The following is a 20,332-nucleotide window of genomic DNA, read 5'->3' on the forward strand; positions in this document are numbered from 1 at the left end:
CGGATAAATACAACAAAATAAAACTAGTACCGGTACCGGAAAAAAAGAAGATTTATTTATGACACACTTGAAAAGACCCAGGGACACCGAGTTAACGATAAAAACGATAACAAAATAACGCTGAAAACCGATAAAAACCCTGAAAACCATACATTTCACAACTGAGCCTCAACTCTCGCGGACCGGCACCTTTCCGAGGCCCGGGGGTTGGGGACCGCTGCATTAAGTGCACTAATTTCTCACACTTATCAGTGGCTCATGGTTGCTTAAGGCCTATGTCTGTACTTGACCACAGAGGCAGAGCATCATTCAACCTGCCAGCTGCCTATCTTGGGAGCTTTTCAAGGATGACAGACTCCACTTTCTCTGCAGCAAGACAGCTCATAACTTTTTTACAGTGTCTCCCTGTCCTCAGACTTCTATATATTCTTCTGTAATAGATAACTATACACTATCATTGCAATCTACACTACAGCTCAAAGGTTTGAAGTCAATTTTCACCTGGTTTATAACCATGTGATCTGTCCACACAGCAGTGATGGCTACTAAAAATGGGCCCATGTATAAGTGTGTAGACATTTCCTAATGCATCATGGGTGATTTAACATAAATGATTCATTAAACACACATCTGTGAAAACATTTCTGATAAACTTTGCCTAATTTTATGTTATAGCAAATATAATTTTAAAATTAAAACAAGAATGTTTGAATCTGACCACAAACTTTTGAGCAGTAGTGTGTGTTGTATGCATGTGTCTGTCTGTATCTGATCAGGATTTTGTCATCAGTTTCAACAAAACGCTCATTTTTTAGCTGGTTCTATCATCAAAATTGAGTTGGAGTGTTTTAACTCTGGTGGCAATCTCTCCCTAACAAGTCCACTTTATTGCGTGCTCATTTTCTCCTATTAGTTGCTCATACGTATATAATTAGGAAACATGCATTAAGTCAGTGGTCCTCAACCTTTTTTGCGCCACGGACCGGTTTATGCCCGACAATATTTTCACGGACCGGCCTTTAAGGTGTCGCGGATAAATACAACAAAATAAAACTAGTACCGGTACCGGAAAAAAAGAAGATTTATTTATGACACACTTGAACAGACCCAGGGACACCGAGTTAACGATAAAAACGATAACAAAATAACTCTGAATACCGATAAAAACCCTGAAAACCATACATTTCACACCTGAGCCTGAACTCTCGCGGCCCGGTACCAAACGACTCACGGACCGGCACCTTTCCGAGGCCCGGGGGTTGGGGACCGCTGCATTAAGTGCACTAATTTCTCACACTTATCAGTGGCTCATGGTTGCTTAAGGCCTATGTCTGTACTTGACCACAGAGGCAGAGCATCATTCAACCTGCCAGCTGCCTATCTTGGGAGCTTTTCAAGGATGACAGACTCCACTTTCTCTGCAGCAAGACAGCTCATAACTTTTTTACAGTGTCTCCCTGTCCTCAGACTTCTATATATTCTTCTGTAATAGATAACTATACACTATCATTGCAATCTACACTACAGCTCAAAGGTTTGAAGTCAGTTTTCACCTGGTTTATAACCATGTGATCTGTCCACACAGCAGTGATGGTTACTAAAAATGGGCCCATGTATATGTGTGTAGACATTTCCTAATGCATCATGGGTGATTTAACATAAATGATTCATTAAACACACATCTGTGAAAACATTTCTGATAAACTTTGCCTAATTTTATGTTATAGCAAATATAATTTTAAAATTAAAACAAGAATGTTTGATTCTGACCACAAACTTTTGAGCAGTAGTGTGTGTTGTATGCATGTCTCTGTCTGTATCTGATCAGGATTTTGTCATCAGTTTCAACAAGACGCTCATTTTTTAGCTGTTTCTGTCATCAAAATTGAGTTGGAGTGTTTTAACTCTGATGGCAATCTCTCCCTAACAAGTCCACTTTATTGCGTGCTCATTTTCTCCTATTAGTTGCTCATACGTATATAATTAGGAAACATGCATTAAGTCAGTGGTCCTCAACCTTTTTTGCGCCACGGACCGGTTTATGCCCGACAATATTTTCATGTACCGGCCTTTAAGGTGTCGCGGATAAATACAACAAAATAAAACTAGTACCGGTACCGGAAAAAAAGAAGATTTATTTATGACACACTTGAAAAGACCCAGGGACACCGAGTTAACGATAAAAACGATAACAAAATAACTCTGAATACCGATAAAAACCCTGAAAACCATACATTTCACAACTGAGCCTCAACTCTCGCGGACCGGCACCTTTCCGAGGCCCGGGGGTTGGGGACCGCTGCATTAAGTGCACTAATTTCTCACACTTATCAGTGGCTCATGGTTGCTTAAGGCCTATGTCTGTACTTGACCACAGAGGCAGAGCATCATTCAACCTGCCAGCTGCCTATCTTGGGAGCTTTTCAAGGATGACAGACTCCACTTTCTCTGCAGCAAGACAGCTCATAACTTTTTTACAGCGTCTCCCTGTCCTCAGACTTGTATATGTTCTTCTGTAATAGATAACTATACACTATCATTGCAATCTATACTACAGCTCAAACGTTTGAAGTCAATTTTCACCTGGTTTATAACCATGTGATCTGTCCACACAGCAGTGATGGCTACTAAAAATGGGCCCATGTATAAGTGTGTAGACATTTCCTAATGCATCATGGGTGATTTAACATAAATGATTCATTAAACACACATCTGTGAAAACATTTCTGATAAACTTTGCCTAATTTTATGTTATAGCAAATATAATTTTAAAATTAACACAAGAATGTTTGAAACTGACCACAAACTTTTGAGCAGTAGTGTGTGTTGTATGCATGTGTCTGTCTGTATCTGATCAGGATTTTGTCATCAGTGTCAACAAAACGCTCATTTTTTAGCTGGTTCTATCATCAAAATTGAGTTGGAGTGTTTTAACTCTGGTGGCAATCTCTCCCTAACAAGTCCACTTTATTGCGTGCTCATTTTCTCCTATTAGTGGCTCATACGTATATAATTAGGAAACATGCATTAAGTCAGTGGTCCTCAACCTTTTTTGCGCCACGGACCGGTTTATGCCCGACAATATTTTCATGGACCGGCCTTTAAGGTGTCGCGGATAAATACAACAAAATAAAACTAGTACCGGTACCGGAAAAAAAGAAGATTTATTTATGACACACTTGAAAAGACCCAGGGACACCGAGTTAACGATAAAAACGATAACAAAATAACGCTGAAAACCGATAAAAACCCTGAAAACCATACATTTCACAACTGAGCCTCAACTCTCGCGGACCGGCACCTTTCCGAGGCCCGGGGGTTGGGGACCGCTGCATTAAGTGCACTAATTTCTCACACTTATCAGTGGCTCATGGTTGCTTAAGGCCTATGTCTGTACTTGACCACAGAGGCAGAGCATCATTCAACCTGCCAGCTGCCTATCTTGGGAGCTTTTCAAGGATGACAGACTCCACTTTCTCTGCAGCAAGACAGCTCATAACTTTTTTACAGTGTCTCCCTGTCCTCAGACTTCTATATATTCTTCTGTAATAGATAACTATACACTATCATTGCAATCTACACTACAGCTCAAAGGTTTGAAGTCAATTTTCACCTGGTTTATAACCATGTGATCTGTCCACACAGCAGTGATGGCTACTAAAAATGGGCCCATGTATAAGTGTGTAGACATTTCCTAATGCATCATGGGTGATTTAACATAAATGATTCATTAAACACACATCTGTGAAAACATTTCTGATAAACTTTGCCTAATTTTATGTTATAGCAAATATAATTTTAAAATTAAAACAAGAATGTTTGAATCTGACCACAAACTTTTGAGCAGTAGTGTGTGTTGTATGCATGTGTCTGTCTGTATCTGATCAGGATTTTGTCATCAGTTTCAACAAAACGCTCATTTTTTAGCTGGTTCTATCATCAAAATTGAGTTGGAGTGTTTTAACTCTGGTGGCAATCTCTCCCTAACAAGTCCACTTTATTGCGTGCTCATTTTCTCCTATTAGTTGCTCATACGTATATAATTAGGAAACATGCATTAAGTCAGTGGTCCTCAACCTTTTTTGCGCCACGGACCGGTTTATGCCCGACAATATTTTCACGGACCGGCCTTTAAGGTGTCGCGGATAAATACAACAAAATAAAACTAGTACCGGTACCGGAAAAAAAGAAGATTTATTTATGACACACTTGAACAGACCCAGGGACACCGAGTTAACGATAAAAACGATAACAAAATAACGCTGAATACCGATAAAAACCCTGAAAACCATACATTTCACACCTGAGCCTGAACTCTCGCGGCCCGGTACCAAACGACTCACGGACCGGCACCTTTCCGAGGCCCGGGGGTTGGGGACCGCTGCATTAAGTGCACTAATTTCTCACACTTATCAGTGGCTCATGGTTGCTTAAGGCCTATGTCTGTACTTGACCACAGAGGCAGAGCATCATTCAACCTGCCAGCTGCCTATCTTGGGAGCTTTTCAAGGATGACAGACTCCACTTTCTCTGCAGCAAGACAGCTCATAACTTTTTTACAGTGTCTCCCTGTCCTCATGCTTCTATATGTTCTTCTGTAATAGATAACTATACACTATCATTGCAATCTACACTACAGCTCAAAGGTTTGAAGTCAATTTTCACCTGGTTTATAACCATGTGATCTGTCCACACAGGAGTGATGGTTACTAAAAATGGGCCCATGTATAAGTGTGTAGACATTTCCTAATGCATCATGGGTGATTTAACATAAATGATTCATTTAACACACATCTGTGAAAACATTTCTGATCATTTTCATGTAATATTATGTTAAAAGTAAATGTAAATTATTAATTAAAAAGACGACAGTTTGAATCTGACCACAAACTTTTGAGCAGTAGTGTGTGTTGTATGCATGTGTCTGTCTGTATCTGATCAGGATTTTGTCATCAGTGTCAACAAAACGCTCATTTTTTAGCTGTTTCTGTCATCAAAAATTGAGTTGGAGTGTTTTAACACTGATGGCAATCTCTCCCTAACAAGTCCACTTTATTGCGTGCTCATTTTCTCCTATTAGTGGTTCATAGGAGTCTAACTAATGAACTGTATGCATGTTTCCTAATCTGTCACACTTATCAGTGGCTCATGGTTGCTTAAGGCCTATGTCTGTACTTGACCACAGAGGCAGAGCATCATTCAACCTGCCAGCTGCCTATCTTGGGAGCTTTTCAAGGATGACAGACTCCACTTTCTCTGCAGCAAGACAGCTCATAACTTTTTTACAGTGTCTCCCTGTCCTCATACTTCTATATATTCTTCTGTAATAGATAACTATACACTATCATTGCAATCAAGCTATACTACAGCTCAAACGTTTGAAGTCAATTTTCACCTGGTTTATAACCATGTGATCTGTCCACACAGCAGTGATGGCTACTAAAAATGGGCCCATGTATAAGTGTGTAGACATTTCCTAATGCATCATGGGTGATTTAACATAAATGATTCATTAAACACACATCTGTGAAAACATTTCTGATAAACTTTGCCTAATTTTATGTTATAGCAAATATAATTTTAAAATTAAAACAAGAATGTTTGATTCTGACCACAAACTTTTGAGCAGTAGTGTGTGTTGTATGCATGTGTCTGTCTGTATCTGATCAGGATTTTGTCATCAGTGTCAACAAGACGCTCATTTTTTAGCTGTTTCTGTCATCAAAATTGAGTTGGAGTGTTTTAACTCTGATGGCAATCTCTCCCTAACAAGTCCACTTTATTGCGTGCTCATTTTCTCCTATTAGTGGCTCATACGTATATAATTAGGAAACATGCATTAAGTCAGTGGTCCTCAACCTTTTTTGCGCCACGGACCGGTTTATGCCCGACAATATTTTCATGGACCGGCCTTTAAGGTGTCGCGGATAAATACAACAAAATAAAACTAGTACCGGTACCGGAAAAAAAGAAGATTTATTTATGACACACTTGAAAAGACCCAGGGACACCGAGTTAACGATAAAAACGATAACAAAATAACTCTGAATACCGATAAAAACCCTGAAAACCACACATTTCACACCTGAGCCTCAACTCTCGCGGCCCGGCACCAAACGACTCACGGACCGGCACCGATCCGAGGCCCGGGGGTTGGGGACCGCTGCATTAAGTGCACTAATTTCTCACACTTATCAGTGGCTCATGGTTGCTTAAGGCCTATGTCTGTACTTGACCACAGAGGCAGAGCATCATTCAACCTGCCAGCTGCCTATCTTGGGAGCTTTTCAAGGATGACAGACTCCACTTTCTCTGCAGCAAGACAGCTCATAACTTTTTTACAGTGTCTCCCTGTCCTCAGACTTCTATATATTCTTCTGTAATAGATAACTATACACTATCATTGCAATCTACACTACAGCTCAAAGGTTTGAAGTCAATTTTCACCTGGTTTATAACCATGTGATCTGTCCACACAGCAGTGATGGTTACTAAAAATGGGCCCATGTATATGTGTGTAGACATTTCCTAATGCATCATGGGTGATTTAACATAAATGATTCATTAAACACACATCTGTGAAAACATTTCTGATAAACTTTGCCTAATTTTATGTTATAGCAAATATAATTTTAAAATTAAGACAAGAATGTTTGAATCTGACCACAAACTTTTGAGCAGTAGTGTGTGTTGTATGCATGTGTCTGTCTGTATCTGATCAGGATTTTGTCATCAGTGTCAACAAAACGCTCATTTTTTAGCTGTTTCTATCATCAAAATTGAGTTGGAGTGTTTTAACTCTGATGGCAATCTCTCCCTAACAAGTCCACTTTATTGCGTGCTCATTTTCTCCTATTAGTTGCTAATATGTATATAATTAGGAAACATGCATTAAGTCAGTGGTCCTCAACCTTTTTTGCGCCACGGACCGGTTTATGCCCAACAATATTTTCACGGACGGGCCTTTAAGGTGTCGCGGATAAATACAACAAAATAAAACTAGTACCGGTACCGGAAAAAAAGAAGATTTATTTATGACACACTTGAAAAGACCCAGGGACACCGAGTTAACGATAAAAACGATAACAAAATAACGCTGAATACCGATAAAAACCCTGAAAACCATACATTTCACACCTGAGCCTCAACTCTCGCGGCCCGGCACCAAACGACTCACGGACCGGCACCTTTCCGAGGCCCGGGGGTTGGGGACCGCTGCATTAAGTGCACTAATTTCTCACACTTATCAGTGGCTCATGGTTGCTTAAGGCCTATGTCTGTACTTGACCACAGAGGCAGAGCATCATTCAACCTGCCAGCTGCCTATCTTGGGAGCTTTTCAAGGATGACAGACTCCACTTTCTCTGCAGCAAGACAGCTCATAACTTTTTTACAGTGTCTCCCTGTCCTCAGATTTCTATATATTCTTCTGTAATAGATAACTATACACTATCATTGCAATCCACACTACAGCTCAAACGTTTGAAGTCAATTTTCACCTGGTTTATAACCATGTGATCGGTCCACACAGGAGTGATTGTTTCTAAAATTTGGCGCACGTATAAGTGTGTTGACATTTCCTAATGCATCATGGGTGATTTAACTTCAATGATTAATTAAACAAACATCTGTGAAAACATTTATGATCATTTTCATGTAATATTATGTTAAAAGTAAATGTAAATTATTAATTAAAAGACAACTGTTTGAAACTGACCACAAACTTTTGAGCAGTAGTGTGTGTTGTATGCATGTGTCTGTCTGTATCTGATCAGGATTTTGTCATCAGTTTCAACAAAACGCTCATTTTTTAGCTGTTTCTGTCATCAAAATTGAGTTGGAGTGTTTTAACACTGATGGCAATCCCTCCCTAACAAGTCCACTTTATTGCGTGCTCATTTTCTCCTATTAGTGGTTCATAGGAGTCTAACTAATGAACTGTATGCATGTTTCCTAATCTGTCACACTTATCAGTGGCTCATGGTTGCTTAAGGCCTATGTCTGTACTTGACCACAGAGGCAGAGCATCATTCAACCTGCCAGCTGCCTATCTTGGGAGCTTTTCAAGGATGACAGACTCCACTTTCTCTGCAGCAAGACAGCTCATAACTTTTTTACAGTGTCTCCCTGTCCTCAGACTTCTATATATTCTTCTGTAATAGATAACTATACACTATCATTGCAATCTACACTACAGCTCAAAGGTTTGAAGTCAGTTTTTACCTGGTTTATAACCATGTGATCTGTCCACACAGCAGTGATGGTTACTAAAAATGGGCCCATGTATAAGTGTGTAGACATTTCCTAATGCATCATGGGTGATTTAACATAAATGATTCATTAAACACACATCTGTGAAAACATTTCTGATAAACTTTGCCTAATTTTATGTTATAGCAAATATAATTTTAAAATTAAGACAAGAATGTTTGAATCTGACCACAAACTTTTGAGCAGTAGTGTGTGTTGTATGCATGTGTCTATCTGTATCTGATCAGGATTTTGTCATCAGTTTCAACAAAACGCTCATTTTTTAGCTGTTTCTGTCATCAAAATTGAGTTGGAGTGTTTTAACTCTGGTGGCAATCTCTCCCTAACAAGTCCACTTTATTGCGTGCTCATTTTCTCCTATTAGTGGCTCATACGTATATAATTAGGAAACATGCATTAAGTCAGTAGTCCTCAACCTTTTTTGCGCCACGGACCGGTTTATGCCCGAAAATATTTTCACGGACCGGCCTTTAAGGTGTCGCGGATAAATACAACAAAATAAAACTAGTACCGGTACCGAAAAAAAGAAGATTTATTCATAACACACTTGAAAAGACCCAGGGACACCGAGTTAACGATAAAAACGATAACAAAATAACTCTGAATACCGATAAAAACCCTGAAAACCATACATTTCACACCTGAGCCTCAACTCTCGCGGCCCGGCACCAAACGACTCACGGACCGGCACCGATCCGAGGCCCGGGGGTTGGGGACCGCTGCATTAAGTGCACTAATTTCTCACACTTATCAGTGGCTCATGGTTGCTTAAGGCCTATGTCTGTACTTGACCACAGAGGCAGAGCATCATTCAACCTCAATTCAAATATTATTCCTTAAAACTTGCATAGATCACCAATTATGAATGACGATTGATTAAATATTAACTGGTGTATGGATTGCAACAATAATAGCGAGTGTGTAGATTATATTACCTTTCCTCAGTTTATCACATTAAATCTCAGCTTACTAGTGACCCAGCATTTTTCTAAGTACAGAAGTGCTAAACAACATCATTTTTTCAAGTAATATAAAAATCATCTTTATATATTACCTTTTTAAACATCCCATTTTTCTTTCTAATGTCATTAAAACAATTTTGCACATTTGAATAACAGTAGTCAGACCTCCAGATCTTTTAAGCTTTCAGTTTTTTTCTCAGTGTCACACATGGATTAGTTTTCGTCTCTTTCAATAAGAAAGTCAAATCTTCAAACCCTAAAGAAATCTTTGTTTCTTTCAATCATTCCAATATTTTTCATCTTCTGTTATATAATTGCAGTTAACCAGGGCTTAGCTACTCTGATCTACAGCAATTTTGGGGGTGTGGATACCCATTTTCTGTTTTTTCATAGGTGCGGAGCCTTTTTCTACAAAATTACGAATAAACTGCATTTTTTAAAATTACCTTTAACATAAATGTAGACTGACAAGTAACTCAACCGATCACACAGTGATCAGTAGAGAAGAAAGAAAATAACCCATTTCAAAATTTCTAGTTCAGATCAAAATTATTGTTCTGATTAAGGAAACAGTAAATCTGGCCACATTATTGTCCCGATCCTCCAATTTTCCCTTTCCAATGTGACTAAATAAAATTAAATTTTTTTTAAATAAAAGCAGTTGCACACCCAGATATTTCTTACAGTAAAAATCCTCCAACAACCTTTCAAAAGAATTTTTTTTGTCTTTCCTCAATTTTGAGACCAACTGAACCCACAAACCTGAAGCTGCAGACCCCAAACTAACCAAATTTAATGTTTCCTTAATCAGCACAGTAATTTTTAAGTCTTTATGTGTTATGTTTACTCACAGTTTTGATGCTTGCTTCTTCGACTTGACCCACGATTAGCTCTGCACCATCGCTCTGCTGTTTTCTCTCTCCTCATGCTTCTCCTTCGTGCGTCCTGTCCTCAAATATAATCCAACCTGCCTCCTTGTTTCCTCCTTGACTTGTATTCGCAAAATTTCCAGTTAAATTAAGAGTAATCCAGAAAAGTTTTCCTGCTTCAAAAGCTCTTCCAGTTGCCTGTCTTCTTGTCCTCCTTCAAATGTGCAGTTTATATATTTGTATTTATTTGACTTCATATTGCCATGACAACATAACACAGAGCATCATGGTAGATTAAAGCAGGTGGTTCTGTCCGCTACAGAAATGCTGATAAACTCAATTTATTTGAGTTGTCTTAACTTAGAAAAACTAAGTAAGATGGAAGTTTTTCTTCTCAGTGTGGAAGGATGAAAGATGTGTTTTGAAAATGCCACGTCACTACCGTCCTCCTCCCTAGCACGGATCAGTCCGCATGTTCATGGTGCCAGCATTTTTTATGGAATATGTTGAGCAAACCTAGAAAAGCGTCAGCTCAAGGGATTATTGTTGTCATTGCTGTGGATCTTTACCTGATACACTGACTTGGTGAGTAAATGTTTACTCTTATTCAAACTGATTTTGTGGCTTCTCTTAGTTTAGCACCAGGTTTATAATCGTGCTAGCTAGTTAGTGTTAGCCTAGCGTTGCTGCTGCGGCTGGGCTCATGTTACTTAAAAATTAACACCACAGCCTTAAAAACCTTATATAAAAATATGTCTGTGAAATTTTCTGTTGATTGTTTGAAATAAAAAAGTGAGATAAGAGCCCAGACAAAATTCTTCGGGGGGGTGAAAACAATAAGCCAAGAGTTAGCTGTGCTTGCGGACTCTTATCAAGCCTTGACCTCCCGGTCAGCTGGGTAACAGAGCTCTCCGAAAACGTGGAAGCACTTTTGCAAATATGTGATATTTTGATAAATTAAGTAGATATTTGAGCATTACACAGCTACATTCTCCACTGAAAATATCTTAAAAGGTTATTTTGTGACCCAGAAAGGGTAATCTAGGGGAAAGGAGGATCGCATATGTCGGCCATGGTTGTCGGAGCCTGTGCGTACTTGTAAGCTCGCCAATGGCGGAGGAGCGCGGCTTATTGCTTTTTCTGGGTCACAAAATCAACTTTTAAGATATTTTCAGGCGAGAATGTAGCTGTCGAAAGTTCAAATATCTGCTCGATTTATCAAGACATCACATATTTGCAAAAATGCCCCGACGTTTTCTGAGATGTCCATTTTTTTCATGCTTTGTGGCACCTTGAACATCTGTGGCATCTATTAATGTCAAATCTAGCCTTTATTTAACAACATAAGCAAACTCTATGTTACAATGATTGCACAGCCATTAAGGATCAAATCGGTTTCTGAAAAATGTTCTGTTTTTTCTCCCTCTGCTTGCTTCTTACTGTCTTTGAGGCTCGGGACCAGCACTCCTGCTGTTGGACAGAAAGACATCAACTCAGTGGTAAGTATTTTGGTTTTCCAATATATTAGCAACTGTCAGTGACATTTATATTAATCAGGCTGAACTTTAATCATACTTTAGATCAGCCTGTTTTACTTATTGTTTTATTTGTTTTTTGGTTTGGGGAAGTTGTTTCTTTACTGATCTTTTCCTGTCTTCTGTTATTAGACTTGAGATATGACTGCACTAGGCTGTTGCTGGTGACTCCAGTTAATTCTACAAGACATGCTGTGTAAGTAAACAAACAACAACAGTTTGGTCTGCATTTCTTGAAAGATCACATCCCCCAAACTTAGTTTAGAGGGTCTACACTGAATATAGTGAAGTCTGCAAGTTTTCTAACAGCAAAATTTGTTTTGTGCCCAAATCATTTTGCACATCATTAGAATGAAAGTTATTGGCCATGTTTGCATAGCCCTTTTTAAAATGATGCTTTCATGACATTATTGTGTGTCGGGTGGGGGTCAGGGCTATCCAGACTGACAATTGGGACATTGAATGTCACCTCTCCGGTGGGGAAGGAGCCTGAGATTGTCCAAATTGGAGTCTGTTTTATACCAAATGCAGAAAAAAATGTTTTAAGAAAGCAATTAAGTTCATGTTCCAAAAAATATGATTGTTTGCTTGCAGGACACCAGGAGAGATGAGTCCTCCGTCACAGATGGTGTGGTCAGTGAAGATGGTCGCCTGCAGGTTCAAGCTCACTGCATCTCCAACCCACATCCACTGCCACTGTACTTAAGGGAAGTTAAAGACTTTCTTCTGCACCTACATTTGGATCACCTCGATCCATGATAGTCATTCAGGCAGTAATGCCTGGACTGGAAACAAGCCATCCTTAAAACATTACAACATTCCAGCTCATGTGTTGGAATGCAAAACAAATGTGTTGTTTAAATTAGAGACTGCACTTGTGACAGAACAACACATATTTTATTTTGATTATATAAGTAATGTAAGTACAAAACAAAGTTGTGGTAGGCCTAAACTTATTTTCAGAATAATTACATCTGCGACTTTGTTTCATTGTAAGATTATAACAGTGATGGCAATATAATTGTTTGTTGTTCAGCAGAACAGTGTCCAGTATGTTGGCTGTTATACTTTGTTGTGTTTGAAAATAAAAGTTGGTCTGATTTTAACATCCTTACAAAAAGTGTTGTTAATTATTTTTAATCATATTCAGGTTACCACAAATTGTTTTTTCATTTAGTTGAACTTGAAATGTTTGTCAGTAAGTAAACAATTAGCACTGTACAGTCAGAAATATCAAGTTATTCTTAATACTGCAGACTTGCACTGTATAAGTTGTCCTAACAGTCATCTTAAGTAAGCTTTACTTAGTTTTTTTGAGGCAATGAGTTTCCTTAATTTTTTTGAGTTCTGGGAACTAACAAGGCTGTACAGTGTACTCAAAATGAGTAAGTTGCCCTAACTTGGTCAACTTACGTAAACTTGATCCAATTTTCTTGAGTTCTGGGAACAAATGAGCTTGTACAGAGTACTCAAAATAAATAAGTTGTCCTAATTTAGTCATTTTTAGCTAAGCTTTACTCAATTTTTTTGAGGCAACGAGTTTCCTCAATTATTTTGAGTTCTAACTAATTAGATTTTACAGTGTGTAAGAGCAGGAATTTAACTACAAACCCTCATAGTTCCCGTCAGTATCATTCATTCTGCTCTGCCTCAATGGTCACAGTGGCTAGTTTAAGTACGTTTGCCCCATAGAAATCCACTGATGTTCAGTGAGTCCCTTTGATACATGTTTAGACCTTCATAATTTTCAGGGTGCATGAGTGTTACATCTCCATCTCATCCTAAACATTTTACCAACATGTAAAAGGCATACGTCCACAAGATTTTGATTTTTTTAATTGAAACTTGTTTTATTCTGAATAAATGTGTGAGATGGCCCTCGGGCCTCTAAATCCATGTCCAGGTTTGGGTGACTACTTGGATTAGGGGAGTATTATTTAGAGCAATGTTTGTCACTTTGGTTAATTGCTAAACTCAGGCCGTTTTTGTTCAGTCTTTTTCTAACTGAGCTTTCACATTTAACATGCTAACTGAAGCCTGTAGAGTCTGAGCTGTAGCTCTTTTATTTTCTGTATTGTACAGTCTGACTTAGGGGTGGATTTGCTGGGATTGGTGACTGCGTTGCATGTTTTGAATAATCTTCTTCAGAGTAGACTTTTGGTGTAAGCTGATAGTGAATGAAAAAAGCTATAAAAAGCTGCTGTGGTTTTAATTTTCCAAGAGAGGTAATGCACATAATGCAGAGACGAGCGCACGGGGGATATCCAAATTCTAGGAAGGCAGCCTGCTGCTGTACACAGGCGGATTCTTCTCAGTCAGAGTTCTTAACAACTTGACTGTTTTCTCCAACCTCACAAAGAGTGCTGTTTCCATTCTGGGAAGTCTACTCATTGGTGTAGGCAGCTCTTCAAATTATAAGTAGCTATATATGAGCAGCTATATTAGCTTTGACTTATCATATGTTAAATATTATACTTTCCTGGTTTAAAATTTATGATGGCTCAAAATTCAAACCTTACAAATTAAAACCCTGAATCATCACCACCTGTGTGAACTACAAGGGTGCCATCCTTTTTCTTTTCAATCCATTAAGTACCACATTTTACACACTGAGCAAGAAAGGAAGTGAGCTCTTCATGGTGACCCCAGAAATGTTAATGTATCACTTTCTAGCATACTACTGACACTGCTCGACATCTTCTTTTTTTTTTTTTTGCCTGTCCCGTTTGGTTCTTTTGCCATCAGAATTATTGTGTAAAGACAAAGAAAGATGCCCAACAGATTTACTTTACCAAATGGACCATCCCAGCCTTGCCTTAATGATCTATTTGATTCACCTTTGCTTTTATTGTTTATTTTGTTTTATTTTCACTTGCTAAACATGGGACAGATTTGACTGCGGGAAAGAAAATGGAGAAAGAAAGAGGAAAGGAAAAACAGCGGGGAAGAGGAACGTGATAAAGGACAAAAAAGAAAAACAAACAGACAAAAAAATACATATATCAATCACCTGGATCACCTGTCAGGAAAGAAAAAAGAGAAAACGAGCAAAAAAAAAAAGAAAGCAATATACTAAATAACATCATCGCGATGATCTATGTGAATATAACAGTAAATACTAAATATTGAATATATTATATTATATTATATTATAATATTATAATATAATATAATATTATTGTGCGTATTATTGTGTGTAAGATCGACAGCGCACAGTGTGCTTTGAGGTAGGAGCCAGAGTGACGGGGGGGGTCACTGCTCGACATCTCACAGTACAGTATAAGAGTCCCGCCACAAGGAGACACAAAAGGCTTTCAAACCAACAGTTTCTGCTTCCAAAGTGGCGCCAGCCGTCACCACTGATCATCGTACTTATGTAACATAGACTGTGGATGCATGTTTAAGTTGATACATCACTTAAAGCCACCACTGTTCAGGCATCACATCTGTCCATTAGGTTTCCCTTTCATACTCAACATTTTTATCCCTGGGTACTAACTTTTTTGTTTTTGCTGACTGTTTATTTATTTGTTTGTTTGTCTAATGCTCTTGTTGCACTGCTAAATAGGCTGTAGCCAACATGATTTATAAAGGGATTATAAAATCTAAGAAATTACTGCATTATTTCACCTACTCTTATTAAACTCACTTTCCTAAAAACTGATTGCAGCTTCTACTTTGTTTAGTCAATGTTATGTCTCTAAATTATTTCATATCATTCATGGGAGATATGCTTGATAAATGATAAGTTAACAAGTCACTGCTACCAGCCTAATCAATTCATTGGGGCAACCTGCGTGTTGTGTTGCATTGTCTGATTTGGTCATAGTGTGTAAACACCTCTAGAGGCCACTGTTGTATAGCTGCTGCAAACTGAACGTGCCCGTACCAGAGGTTATACTTAAAATGGCAGCTGCCAGGAAGTCTCTTTGGACATTTGTGTTCGCCCTTTATGAAATAGATATGTTGTATTACAAGGTACTAATGCACCCTTGCATTGGTAAAATAAATTCTACTAGAATAGCTGATACTCCCTTACAGAAGATTTATTTTGACCTTTCTAAAGCCTTCTTTAAAAATTAGAAAATAAAATGAAAACAGGCATATCAAAAAAAGCCTACTAGAAATACTACTCTGCATTACATCCTAACACTTGGCTAAATCCTAATATGTAATTCTGGTTTAATAGTTTATTTCACTAAATGTGATTATGCACTGAAAAAAAACATGTTGGTTTAGATAATTCAATAGTGGACACTGGTTGCACACAGATGTTTTGCTTTGGCACGAACTTAAACTATTGAGGTGAATTAACACAAGTTATTCATATTCAATAAACCTGTGCAATTTGTGTTGATAAAATATGATTGAAACATGTTTTGGTGAAGTAATTTGAGCTCCTGGATATTTTAATCCTTCACAATTTTCACACTTTATTCCAACACTATTCAGTAACTTTTACCCAAATACTATTTGGTCACTGAAATACTATATGTTATCTTGTCTGTGAAGGTTCTCAGTCATCCAGGTCATCGTAGTCAAAGGAGCTTGCAACTTCTTTAAGTTACGTCTTCAAGTAACTTAAAGAAGTCCAGATGCTTTTCTTTGCAAGCTTCTTTGACTACATGTTATCTTCAAATTACATGTTGGTATTACATTCCAAATATTTTCCAGTGAAGGCCTTATAACAGATTGTATTGTTCTCTTCCAAGATTGTTGCCAGCATCCCCTAGTAACCTTTCAAAACAAAAACGCTAATATCACTGCAGTGACAGTAGGTAAACCAGGGGTCTCAAACTCACGGCTCAGGGGCCACCTGCGGCCCACGTCACCCCTACTTGCCACCCCTACTGTTGACGTGAAGAAAGGAAATGCAATTTGGCCCTTGAAGTTAGTTTTTGTTACGGGGGATTTTGTGGAAATTGAAAATAAGTTGTTTAAAAAGCAAAAATGTTTTAAAATGAGGGCAATATGAGCAGAGAGTAAAAACATGTTGAGGGATTGGCTGTATTAGTTCAGTGAGAGAGTTATATGTAAAGAAAACAATTTTCACTAGCAGTCAAAAACTAATGTGTTCACTTATGTCTGCATTTTTATTTTGTTAAATATGGACAAAACTATTGTAGAAATGCTTCCACGTGTCTGGCCAGAAAGAGAGTATCTTTCCTTTTTATTTGTTAGTTCAATAACAAGGTTTCAGTTAGTTAAGAGTGAGAAGTTTTTTGCATTCACATTTGCAGTTTTGTTATACAATATTTGAAACTTAAAACAAACAAACAAAACACTACATTTTCTGAAAGATTTGTGGGTGTTTTCTTGTTTGTTTGTTTTTGTACTACTTGAACACTAAAGTGGCCCTCCAATGACATGACAGTACCAGCAGTGGCCCACAGCTCATTTAAGATTGACACCCCTGCTTTAAGGTGTTATTATGTGGATATGTTGGTTTTATTTAGTTGCTGTCAACAAGTGGAAGGTAACCTAATGAAGCCTGTTATGTCTTTCTGTGGCTCAGAAGTTGGAAACTTCAATAACAGTGCGTTATCCAATTACTCAGATTGTCAGAGGAGTTCACATTTCCCTATATACTCGATTAAAATACCCCATCTTCGATCCATCCCATACAGGTCACCCTGACAACACTGAGCAGTCCCTTCAGTGACAGGCTGCTGCTCCTGCCAGACTGTACACTGCACAACAGCAGTGAATGTACACCACATATGAACACACTGGGGTCTTTACATATATCAGTGTGCAATACTAAATACCTGCTACTATTAACACCCAAACACTGCACTATGTTTCATTCTTCTTCTACTAGTAATCTGTATAATTGCATCATATATGTGTATATATGTATGTCTGTATATGTATGTGTGTGTATTTGTGTGTGTGTGTGTGTACGTGTGTGTGTGTATGTGTAGATAGATAGATAGATAGAGTGATTTACATATATAAGTACATATCTATTCATTGTACCTGCATAGTCTATATTTCTTCTATTTTTGCAAAGCATTATTGCTGTTAGGTATGCTGCATGTGTTCATTTGTTCCTGCCTTGTGTACTCTGCTGCAGTAACAATTTGAATTTCCCAACTTATCTGAACTGTATCTAAACCCAGCTGATATCTGGCTACATTTTCTGCTGAGCATCCAAATCACACTGGACTGAAGTTTACACTGTATAATGCCTGATTTCTTGTAAATATTTAACGAAATCTATCTGACCCCAGTAGGCACTCCCACACTCCGCGACCCGCCAGGGAAAGGGGGCCCAGGCCCATCCAGACCGGGGCCCAGTGCAGCAGCGCCTCCCGGCCCCACAGAGCCCGGGACAGTCCACCCAACCCCACCACAGAGAAAACTGCACCCACCCCACCATCCACTCATCTTCCAGACTACATAAGACAATAAACGCCCAGGCTGAGATCTTCCTCCACCTCTCCTGTATCTCCCCCTCCTGCAGAGAGAGTTCCTGAAGAGAGGAAAGCTCCTGCAAGATGTGACTATCTCCCCCACCAGTTGAAGAGCCCCCCAGGTGGCTCGACGCACCGGCGGCACCCTGCTCCAGGGCTGGGCCCCCATGCACCCACCCGCCCACAACCCCGGCAACACACCAACCAGGACCCAAGCCCCCGAGGCCCAGCCCGGGCCCCAGCCCAGAGACGGAGCGCCCCCAGAACCTCACGCCCATCCCGGACCCACCCAGGGGCAGCAAAGGCCACTCTTAATACAGACAGAAGTCAGGTAGTCAAAAATCTCTTATTCTGCTTTTTGTATTCTGAACTTCTTGAGTGGACAGCCAACAATCCTACAAATAGACTAGAGGATGTGCCTGAAATGTTTGTTAAAACAAATAACTGGACCTTAGTTGTTAAGCTCAATGTTCTGACTGTCACATGGAGTCTTTCAGGTTGTTTTACGTTTACTATCACAAATGAATTTTTTTTCCCCTAATGAATATACATTTTAGGTCTAAAGTGTCTAAAATCTGCAGTTTTGGAATTTTTCATGTGGATAACAAAATTAAAAAACAAAGAAAAAAAAACACTCCAAAAAAACAAGTGATACATGTGATGAAGGACTGACATAATTTGATTCATAAGACTTTATTTGATATTCACATACTGTAAGCAGAAAACAGCTTTAACAAAGCAAACTTGATGGAAAGGACTAACACCAAGCTTATCCATCGTTAAAACTGAAAAATCAAACCAAAGTAATAAATTACAGATCTCCCTTAAATGTAAAGTGAACTTTCTAATAGGCTCTTCTGGCCTTTGTCTGCAGTCATAAAACATGGCACGCAAGGTACCCACAGCTGTTTTGTCCCCGTACAGTTCTTTAAGTTGAAGAAAGATCTTATCTGGCGTATCCCGCTCCACTTGCTCCAAAATAAGAATTTCACGTTGTGGTTCTCCTAATGCACTCAGCACAAAATCACACTGCTGTTCTATAGACCACTTTTGAGCATGGAGCATTGCACTAATCTGGCTCTCCCGGTCTTCGTAATTCGTGTTAAGCCACAAAATTCTGGTACACAGGGTGCACCAATAAAAAATGGTGACACCATATTAACGGTTTCAGATAGTTCATCAGCCATATTGATCAGTCTAAGGCAGGTGGTTTTGTATGCTGGTCAAAAATCCTGTCGACAAACGTCAAATGTTACGTATGGTTCACAATGACTCCCGTACAAGAACGTAGTAAGGTCTACTATTGACCAGTAAGAAACTACCACACTCACACTGCAATGGGGTCCACAAGATTTAGTTTTCTTCCTCCAAGTCAGACTACAGGCTGAGGACACAACTCCGGCCTGGAATCCAAGGCCCAAAGCCATGAACTTCTTCTTTTTGCATGTTGTTGTAAGTTAAAATCCTAATAAAACGTCTAATTATTTATTTACCTGCTGACTGCAAAACAGCCACCACACCTCCGGCTGTCACTTCTCCTCCATTAGAAGCTGCAGCAGACGACATCATGCCTGCAGCGCAGGAGCCTGCAGCTATTCCAGCTGAATTGAAACCTGCAACTCCCAGAAGAGCAGGAGCAGTGACTACAGCACCTACTGCAGGAAGACAAGACATGTATCAGACATGGATTGGGCTTTGATTCAAATTAGCTTACTTGCTCCTGCAGCAGTACACACAGCTGTCACTATAACACAACATAAGAACACACATTAACATCTAACTGGGCCATAGCTCAGCACACAGCTGATCAAGGATTTAGATCAAGTAACTGAGCTACAGAGAAGACGGGGAGGCTCTACGCTACGATGGAGTATTAGAGCCACAAGAAAAAAGTTGTTGATATGGACATTACTGTTCCACAACAAACTGCTATAATTACTGTTTCTGCTACAAAATTCCTTATTTAGATGAGTTAGTGAAACAAATTGATCAGCCATTGTGTGATACAACATTCAACCTCTTTATTGCACGAGGATGTAACCATCGATAACCTTGCATCTGTCCATTAGATCGTGGCTCAAGACTTGGCAGTTTGTCTTGTAATTGGAAGGTTGCCGGTTCAAGCCACGGCTCGGACAGTCTTGGTCGTTGTGTCCTTGGGCAAGACACTTCACCTACCGCCTACTAGTAGAGGCCAGAGGGCCCGATGGCGTGATATGGCAGCCTCGCTTCTGTCGGCCTGCCTCAGGGCAGCTGTGGCTACAACTGTAAAAAAAAGC

The 20,332-nt window shown here is 39.2% G+C and overlaps 1 protein-coding gene across 1 annotated transcript in view; it reads right to left on the bottom strand.

The window, feature by feature from the left end:
- Positions 1 to 19,619, bottom strand: part of LOC146629478 (tyrosine-protein kinase transmembrane receptor ROR2-like) — a 59,645-nt gene extending 40,026 nt beyond the window's left edge. Inside the window, exon 1 of the mRNA XM_085357133.1 lies at positions 19,547 to 19,619. Coding sequence (XP_085213259.1) covers positions 19,547 to 19,619 — 73 coding nt within the window. The remainder of the gene's footprint in view (positions 1 to 19,546) is intronic.
- Positions 19,620 to 20,332: the final 713 nt, after the last annotated feature.

Source organism: Diplotaxodon limnothrissa, linkage group LG7 (assembly GCF_057381915.1).
Source record: "Diplotaxodon limnothrissa isolate DT_005_m linkage group LG7, D_limnothrissa_male_GT1.1, whole genome shotgun sequence".
Classification (NCBI taxonomy): domain Eukaryota; kingdom Metazoa; phylum Chordata; class Actinopteri; order Cichliformes; family Cichlidae; genus Diplotaxodon; species Diplotaxodon limnothrissa.